Here is a 10,337-nt window from a genome sequence, read left to right on the forward strand (position 1 = left end):
ATATATATATATATATATATTAAACAATAAATTTAAACAAATCTAAATCCTTAAATATATAATTAAAATAAATAAAAAAAATAATAAATAATAGAGAAAATTACATAAATGGTCCCTGTGGTAGAAACATATTACATAAAGCGTCCTTATGTATGAAGGACAAATATGTCATTTCACATAGGACTTAACTGAAAATGTTAGCGTCGTTAATCAAAAGGACCGTCTTTGCAAGATTTTGAAACCACAGGGACCATCTGTGTAAAGAATTCGTCATAAGGACCATAATTGGTCGATTTTGTCAACCATGAGGACCATTTATGTGATTTTGTCTAATATTAAAATGGGGGATTGTGTTTGAACTTGAATTAAACTTCATAGATAAGAAAGATTAATAACAAATACAGTAAAAGAAGTACATTTCCGATTCTGACTCTTATACATGTATTATGTTGAAAGATGTAATATGATTATAACTCATGTTCAATCTAGGTTGGTAAGTTGGATATTAATAAACTCTAATATCCAAATTGGCATAAGTATTTTATTCAAAACAAGCTCTTCAAATAAAACTTCATTTAATTGATTCAATTTAAATAAGCTCTTGCATCAAATCATTAAATGACATTAAGTTCTTGCACTAATTACCAACAATGTTTAACATTCCTCTTAAGCTTGGGAATATAAACATTTAATCTTTGATTGCACTAATTTTGATCTAATTACAACCAAGTAAGTGTGTGTTACTAACATCAAATCATAAACCATATACGAATTTCATAATTTGATTAACTAGATTGACTAGAACCCTAATTCATTGATCAAGTGAAAAAGAGAACCAACCAAACACATAATTAAGATCAAATCAAAGATTACTAGATGTTAAACACAAGTCAAATTCAAGTTACAACCTAACAACACATACTTAAGAATTCAGATTCGGAAATGATAATAAAATCAACCACACATGTCTAGGTTGAACTACAAATCAAACAAGTTTAAACTTCAAATTGACTTACAAAAAGGAAATTAAAGTGTTTCCAAGTGTTAATCTACTTGCAAAAGTTCTGAAAATCACCTTCTTTCCTCCCAAAATCCGACCTCACTCCTCACAAAACCGATTGTCTGAATTATAAGAAAACAAAACCACTTTAAAACTGTCGAGACGTTTACACGGCCCGTGTAAATGAAAGGCATAAGTTTACACGGACGTGTAAACAATAAAAGTAGAATGCTTAATCCTTCAAGGTCATCAAAGTAGACTGCCCTTGCATGTACGTTTACACGGCCCGTGTAAATGAAAGGGGAGCATTTACACGGCCGTGTAAACTTCTGAAAAGCCAAATTCTTCATTCTCTTTCTTCTGAGCTCCAAAACTTCTGTAACTTTGTCTCCAGTTCTTTTAAACTTCCTCCAGCGATTTCCAACCTTCAAAAAGTCCCTGAAATATCATAAAAGTGTGTGAATGGAATTGCATCATGAAAAATCCCGAAAAATATGCAAAATGCATGAGTTTAAACCTAAATGCAATGCACTTTTATGAACTAAAACTACAAAATGAATGCATGAAATGCACCTAACACCACCACACAATACACATATCATCTACAAACAAGCATGTTGGGTCCAATCAGTCATCATACTGGAATACACACGGGTCCACAACCATTGGGTTGGATTACCCCTCGGCTCAATGGAAACGACGTTGTTTTGAGGGTGATGTTAGGTATACATATTCGTGGTAACTCATATGTACTGACTACAATGTCGTATACACATTCATGATTAAACGACGTTCTAACAGACATTTTCAGACGAGATTTACATGTTCCAGACTAGTTGATCGTTTTTTATGCTAGTTTTTTATGTTCTAGACTAACTGTTGTGTCTTGGAGTACTTTGTTGTTATATACACGTATTTCTACCATTCATTTAGATTCATATCCTTACCTTCAATGCAAAATAAGGCTAAATATGTACGATATCTACACATCTATGATTTTCACCCTCGATTAATGCATTCCGGACAAGTTCTTGTTCCAAAAAATGATCATCATATTCCAAACAAACTAAATCTTTCTGAATTATGATTTATCACTATCTAAATCAATAAAATATTAACAAAACATATAATTATAGACAATTTACCGGTTACCTATAATACTGCAATATTTTTATTATCACCCATAATATTGCAATTTTTTATCATCTAAAACAGTTTTCTTCAACAAAGAGAGTCTAATATACTATTTAGAGCGGATACCATATTCTGGAAAAAAAATTATTAGGTGCCAATGTAGCCAGATCGGGTATCTGACCATAACCGGATATGGACCGGAAAAATATAACAAGTTATAAGAAATCAGATTATTTTTTAAAATTTAATTGACTTGACATGTGGTTAGTTTTTGTTAATATTTATTAATTACTTACTTTATTGAAAAGAAACAATATTATGAGTTTACTTTATTTTTGAAGTTTTTTTGCCAACATAAAAAGGCAAAAAGGTATTGATTTGAAATGGGAAGAACGATATATAAATGGCATTGGATGCCTTTTAATCTGAGCAAGTCTACTGCTTTTGGCTTTTGCCCTTTTTCACTCCAACCAACTACATACTTTAGCTTTTATTCAAACCATTACGATTATCTGATTAAGTTTTATTCTAGACTTTTGATTTAAATTGTATCTTCTTCGTTATTTCATTTATATAAACAATATTTTTTTAGCATATAAACCATACTAAATGTGATAAGAACATTATGGTAAGTTAACATTTACATTTTAATTGTACCATAATTACTATGCTATAAGAAGGAAAACGGATATTAATTTTAAATATCATAACTTTTTTTTTACTATACTTTGCTATTATTACATTTAAATTCAATTGTTGATTTAACAGAAAATATTAAATGCGATTTCCTTCGGCATTCATATATACCAACTTTTTTTAGAAACAAAATCTCTACTAAATTTGTTGATGCAATAGATTTGCTTGTGAGATACCTTTTATTATTCACAAATTAAATGACTAAATATATATTTATTTAAATCTTTTAATTAAAAAAGGGAGCTATACTATTACTAGCTATTCTCAATTTCTCATTGTGTACAAAATTGCTACCCTTCAACTAAACTAGATTCCGGCGACCAGAAAATGTAGGCTGATCTGTGGAAATTCCAGAACTGCCCTCAGCGGAACCTTTGTGTTTGACTTTTGACTGAATGGCCTCACCATTTCCGTTACATCCAGCTTCTCCGGCCACCGGTAATCGTTTCATCTCTGACCGACGTTATTCTCAACCCGATTAGGGTTGACATTACCTCCGCCGGCGATGACATTGTGAAACCTCATCAGCTGTCGACACTCCTTGTGGTGTCGCATTTTCCAGTCCTGTGCCTGACATGCTCGTGAACAGTAGTTCACGACACCACACGCCGCGCACCGGCGAAACTCCTGCATCCTCGTCTCCGGTCGACCGCAACCAGCATGAGAACATATGAGCAATTCCGGACTAGGTACCCGATTGGCGAACCAACTGGCAAGAAAACGGTTGGCCGGATGATATTCCGGAATGACGTTGCACCCGAAATCACTCAGTAACGGACACCCAGGGATCAGGGTGTTCCCACGGCGGATGAGGACCGGGTTCAGCTTCAGCCAGTCACCGGGAATTAATGTCGATGGGATTGTCGACCGAGCTACTGCTAGTTCACGGGCGTTAGCTTGAACGAGAAACCGCCGGCCTTCGGTTATGTTTTGAGTAACGCCGTAACCGTCTTGGAGACAATGGCCAAGTTCCCGGAGGGCGTCAATGTGACCGAGAAAAGCCGCACGGGCACATAGAGAAACGCCGCCGCCTAAGTCTTTTTTTGACTTCGAGCCGCCGCTACCGTTAAAATGGATGACGGCAAGTGAGTACAACGCCGGAGCGTGCGAACTCATCGCCGCCTTCGCCATAAGAGATGCTCCATTTTGCCAGTTTTGAAAACAGTAGAATCGAATCTGTGTTTCAAAATAACAAAACTAATCAATATTACAAACTGTTTATAGATTAAAATCAACACAAAACATGAAAAATGACCAACCATGCCCAGTGTGTAACAAGCTTCAACATTGCCGGCATCGGAACACCGTTTCAGAAACCGATGTGCAGATTCAGACCAATTCTTAGCTGTGACGCCAAATGTTTCTGCCGAAGCTTTTGATAACACAGACGAATCATACCCCAAACCTCTGAATCTCTTGCATCTGTTTCACAATATCAACACAAATTAAAGAATAAAAAAAAAAAAAAAAAAGACTTTTAAATGTCTTTCTCAATTGAAAATTTCAAAATACACACAAAGTCTTTCCAATTTCGATTCCTTACGTTGCTAAAACGGCCAGAAAGTCGGCCGGACAATCAGCTCTGGATCCGACGAATGTAAGAATAGAAAGAACGAGTTCGTCCGGCAGCCTATCAAAATTATCAACGCCACCAGACGACGGTTTCCCTCTTTTCCGGCAGTTCACCTTCCCTACTCCGGTCAAATCACGACCTTTTCTCTTCCGACCACTGATGTTATTGTTATCCTCCACCGGATACAAGTTCCCACTGCGAGTTCTCATTTTCGAAAATTTTCCGGCGAAAGAAACCCTTGAGAATCTGTAGTAAAACGACAGTGATTGGCGTTGAAACAAGGATTCGGTGACTTTATATAACGGCAGAGAATCGAATATCGTGTGTAAATTACCAAAAACACCCTGGGGCTTAACTCAGTTTTGTCTTTTTGTGTTTGTTGAAGAAGAAAAAATGGTTGTCAATCGGCGGTTTTAAAACTAAAATTAGAAAAGAAAAAATAGTAGTCAAGCGGCGTTGACTGGATCCATTGGTCCGTTACGAAGTTGTACCTGGTACGCTTTGTCTGCTTGTAAGACTACTGAAACAAATAGGCACAGAAGATAATGGGAAGAGATAAGGAAGTCAAATATCAGTCTTCGATTCCTCTTCTTTGTACAATTTCAAAAAAAAAAAAAAAAAAAAAAAAAGTTAATAAAAATGTATTTTTATGAGTTTTAAACCAACGCATTAAATAAAAATATTTATTACTCAAGTGTTATATTTTTATATTAATTACTTTATATACTAAACGTTAATATATATATATCTTATATTGTAAGTTTCAGATTTTCCTGTATAAGTTATTATTATAAAATTTGCAAATACAGTTCTTTGTAAAACGTAACTACGGGAGTTTGTTGATATGCGGTGGTCATACATGTGAAAACGTGAGACGAGTATTTTGGATTGCACAATACTCATGTGTGATGTATTAGATAAAAATATTTTAAATATATATAAAATTTAATCGTTAATTTAAATAAATATATGAAATTCTATCACCTTATAATTTATATTAATTTTATTTTAATTTGTATTCTAATATTATTAATTTAATGTAATTAAAGTGACAAATTTAAATTTTAAAATTTGAAATTAAAAATTAGTAAGTTGACAAGCGGCATACATTAATTATGAGGTATAATAGGATGACACATGACATAAGAATAATAAAATCTACATTAATTATGAGGCTTAATATGATGACACATGTCAAAAGGAGATTAAAATTATTCTTTTATTAGAATAAGGATATGTATATCGTTTCGCTTCTTGATGATTAAATTTTATATTATCTTCTTTTCATATTTAGTTTTTATTTTTGATTTTTAAAGTTTTTGTTTTTTAATTTTGATTTTAAATATTTTGTTTTATATATAATATTTGATACAAAATATATGAATGAATTGTTTTTTAAATGTCTTTTCATTGTTATAAGTTTTATTGAGTAATATATAACCAAATAAAAATATTTAAGGTAAAGTTGAAAAATAAATACTTCAAAAGTCAAAAGTGGATAATAAATAATGAAATCTCCGATAAAGTCATAATATTTTGAGTCAGTTTACGATTTAATCTCAACTTTTATCTTTTGAACAGAAAAGTCCCGATTATTTTATATATTGTCCAAATTAATGAAATGGTTCTTATTTTTTATCAATAGAAAATAAAAAACTACTGTATAAAATTAGATAACCAGGACTTTTCTGTTCAAAAAATAAATGTTGGAATTAAATGTAAATTAACCTAAAGTATTAGGATTTATCGGAGATTTCCCCAATAGATATAGGACATGTGGAGTAAAAGACATGAAAAACAACAATAATAACTTTATTGTTTTAACTACCGTCGATTAAATAACAGTTAGTTCTAAAAAAAATCAACTAACTTTACTAGGTTTTTATCACTAAAGCATCTCAAGGTATAAAATTATCTCATCTCATTCTCTAGATTGAATTAGTGTTTGAAACTCTATTTAAATCCGATTTTTTTTTTTGAAATTAGTTATTAAAATTGAATTCCTAGCTTAATCTAAGATGTCGTTTGGTTCGCTGGAATCCATTGGAATCAGATGAAATTGGAATCTAATTCCATCATTTTCCCTTGTTTGGTTCAATCTTTCAAAAGGAATTAGATTCCTAATTGAGTCAAATATTCCTTCCAACGAGGGAAAATAAACTCCATCCAAAAACTTAATGAATTAAAATTCCTTTCAAATAAGAATTTTTAAGGTTACCATATTACTCATTTTACTTTTAACACTACATATGAAACCTGTCTATCGCCGCGACCACCGCCACCTCCACCTCCTCCACCACCCACCACCACCGCTACACACCACCACCACCCACCATCACCACCAACGGTACCTCTGTTACCACTACCCTCCACCTACCAGTATCATCACCTCCACCACTGCCACCGCTACCCACCACCTTATCACCACTTCCTCCACCACCACAAATCACCACCGTTACCACCTGCTAGACACCACCTCTACCACCACCGCCACAACCACCCAAAACCAATACTATCATAATCACTATCCACCTCTACCGCCATCACCACCTCTACCACTACACTACCTTCCACCTCCACCACCGTGACCATACCATCACTGCCACCACCACCGTCATCACCTCCGCCACAAACACCAACACCTTCGCCACCATCTTCATCACCACCACCGTTACTACCACCATTTCCACCTCCATCACTACACCACCCACCACCTCCGCTATTACTCATGACTGGCACCATCACCATCATAATTACTAACATCACCATCGCCATCACCTCCGCCACTACCCACTATCACCTCCGTCGTCATCATCACCACTATTTCCACCATCAACATCATTGACACCGTCACCATCATTTACTAATTTTATAATTTGTATAATATATTTTTGCATATAATTTATAAAACGAAATAAAAAAGCAAAAAAAGAAAAAGAAAAAAGAAAATCTTGTTATTTTATATTATTTCAGTTCCATTTTCTGTCAACCAAACATAATATGGAATTGGATTCAAATTTCATTTATGTCAACCAACCAGAATATAGAATTGGATTGCAATTCCTGATAGATTCCAATTCCTTAACAAATTCCAATTCCATCAAAAACATTATGCGAAACAAACGCCACCTTAGGTTTTTCCATGAATCTAAGGTCCAATTTCCAATGTATTGGTTGTTTGGATTGATGAATTTAATTGAGTCATTAAACTCTAGTTTTTTTTAATAGAAACTTGAATTGCATCTTATACTTATACTTGTATGTATGTTTTGATATTAGTGACATGTAATGAAGCACCAATTTGTCACCATTTCTCCATTGGAATGGTGATTTCATTTCTAGATAATGAAACTTGGACTTGAATCCAAGCTGGTGATGATCTGTACATTAGTTATTAGAACTTGCACCTTAGATTAGATCATTGATCATGTATTCAAATTATTGATCCTACTTATGGAGTTGATTAATTAAAGTAATCATGATTCATTAGTAATTCCTTTAGACATTGTGGTGGTGATGGTTAGAATAGAGATTTCCTTTGGAATTCATTAATGGAAGTAAATGAAATGGTTTAAAAGAAGTTATGGCAACTAATGTTTTTAGAATCAAACAAATGAGTTTTCACAACAAATCATAAGAGAATGGATACATAAGATAAACTAAACAAACTATAAGAGCTCATTATCATCGTATATTTGTCAAGTGTCTTTATTCCATAGTTGGAATTAAGTGTATAATTACCTATAAATAGGAATGGATGACTCCATTATTAGAAATAAAGAAGCATAATCACTTATATGAAATAGAAGCATTAAACAAGTGTCCTAATAACAATATATGAATTTTAATTGTGGATTGGATTGCACCTATGGTTGACATTATTGGAGTTTATGTCTATAACCCCTATTAGTGAGATTTTAAGCATTATATGGACTTGGGATGTTTTAAAGGACTAGATGTATTACTTCATGAGTATGATAAAGTCTTTATTACATCTTACAAGTTATTAGCCTTGCAAGTTGGAATGCAAAAGACCTACAACATATAGACAAAGTGCAATGCTTAAAAGACAAAATCAGAAAATCTACACCTTTTGGGTTGTATAGGTTGTGCTGTAACTACTAAAATAAATAAGATAAATAATTTGTTATTTTATTTATTGATTAAATTCAAAATAAGTAAATAGAAAAGGTTATTTATTAAATTAAATTAAATATTTTATTTAATGTAGTCAAATTAATTAAGTATTGATTAATAAATTGACTGGATTAAGTTATTAAACTCTTTGGGATGAATAACATTTTTCTAGAACAAATATATATATCTTAAAAAGAATATCGTCCAAATCATATGGTTCAAGATAAACGGTTTATCTTTTATCACATTAATTTGATTTTTTCTTAAAGAATCCCATTGTGGTTAAAAAAACAAAGTCAAAATTTTATGATGATGACATTTTCATTAAATAGGTCGTTTTAATATCACTGTTTTATATTCTATGAATATGGGACATCATAAAATGTAGAAAATATGATAATTTTACGAAAAAAACCTATATGATTGTATTGCCCACAGATTCACGCTACTAAATTAAAATAGAATAAACATTAAAAAATGACATTTTTATAGAAGTTATTGAGAGTTGCGACTGCAACAACAAACAGAAGATTGTCCTTACAACCCGACAACTAAATACTGAAGTATTAAGCTAGTGGAAGTTATTGGCCGTTACCATACCCAAAGGAGAAGCTAATAAGATGTCATGGGAAGACTTCCTTGTGTAACTGAAAAGAGAGTACTGTTATGAGCAAGCCCTTCTGGAGATCAAAAATGAATTCTAGAATCCGAAGAAGGGCAACACGAGCTTCAGCGAGTATGCTGCAGCTTTTACTGAGAAGATGAATGTAACGCCCTGTTCCGAATCAATTCCTAATTTGAGGTTGTGGCCCTGAAGAGCGGTCATCATAAAGAGTAGGGCCTTTGAAAAGTTAAGATCTGGGCCCATTTGAATGTGGGTATGTAACGCCTGATTCATGGTACGCATTTTATTATAATTTATTCATTTTTGAAGAGCTACTCAACGAGTTGGGAGCCCCAAACTCGTCGAGTAGAAACAAGATTAGACGTGGGATTTAAGTCGCCCACTCGACAAGTTGAGAAGCCTTGACTCGACGAGTAGCGTTGTCAGGATGAAACCCTAATTTCAGGGTTTTGCACCATATTTAAGCATCTTAATCCCCATATTATGGCCTCATTTCCAGCCTCCAAGTCCCGAACCCTAATCCACGAAACCCTAGAGCTAAGTGTGAGCTTGTTAGCCATTTTTAAGTGATCTTTGTATGATTTGAAGCTTGTAGAAGAAGAATAACCTAGAGGATTCCAAGAGAAGATTGTAGATCCAAAATCAACATCTCATCCTCTTCCTTTTATAGTAAGCAAGCCTCAACCTTGCCTAATAGCTTGTTAGATCTCTTCTTTGTCACTTTATGGGGGTTTTTGGTCCAAGAAGCTTAGTCCTTGGGATATGGACATCCCAAGTGACCAACCTTTCAGATCTAGGGTCTAGAAGGGGTTTCATGGCATAAAGGTGCAAACTTTATGACCATGGAATCCCCATGCAAGCTTTAAGGTGTTATTATGGACTTTTAAGCCCCAAAAGGCCATGCAAGGAAGAAAAGTTAGGAGCTTTACGTGTTCAAATGATGTCTAAGGCCAAAATCTATGTTAGTATGCTTTAGTTTGGAGTATTATGGCTTTTAGACCAAGATCTTTGTCCTAGAGAACTAGGGTTTTAGCTAAACCCATTAAGAAGGACTAATAACGGGTAAAGTTGGAAACTTTACCCTTAAAAGGGCATTTCCAGTGTGTAGATGAAGTATGGAGCTTAGATCTGAAGAGTAGGGGCTTAATCCTTTAAGATGACCCAAACAGACT

The 10,337-nt window shown here is 33.7% G+C and overlaps 1 protein-coding gene across 1 annotated transcript; it reads right to left on the minus strand.

Annotated features, from left to right (window-relative positions):
* Positions 1-3,007: 3,007 nt before the first annotated feature.
* On the minus strand, positions 3,008-5,012 carry LOC111919348 (F-box protein At1g67340). The gene is made up of 3 exons (XM_023914939.3): positions 4,374-5,012; positions 4,090-4,252; positions 3,008-4,006 (listed from the first exon to the last, which is right to left on the minus strand). The coding sequence occupies exons 1-3, from the start codon at positions 4,610-4,612 to the stop codon at positions 3,278-3,280; spliced, it is 1,131 nt and encodes a 376-aa protein (XP_023770707.1). The 5' UTR covers positions 4,613-5,012; the 3' UTR covers positions 3,008-3,277.
* Positions 5,013-10,337: the final 5,325 nt, after the last annotated feature.

Source organism: Lactuca sativa, chromosome 3 (assembly GCF_002870075.4).
Source record: "Lactuca sativa cultivar Salinas chromosome 3, Lsat_Salinas_v11, whole genome shotgun sequence".
Taxonomy (NCBI): domain Eukaryota; kingdom Viridiplantae; phylum Streptophyta; class Magnoliopsida; order Asterales; family Asteraceae; genus Lactuca; species Lactuca sativa.

Excerpts from the sequence above, each read along its gene's own strand:
- LOC111919348 (XM_023914939.3), bottom strand. The coding sequence starts at position 4,612 with ATGAGAACTCGCAGTGGGAACTTGTATCCGGTGGAGGATAACAATAAC. Across the intron at positions 4,253-4,373 it reads TTTCTGGCCGTTTTAGCAAC|ATGCAAGAGATTCAGAGGTT; the intron begins GTAAGGAATCGA and ends ATTGTGAAACAG. Across the intron at positions 4,007-4,089 it reads CTTGTTACACACTGGGCATG|ATTCGATTCTACTGTTTTCA; the intron begins GTTGGTCATTTT and ends TTTGAAACACAG.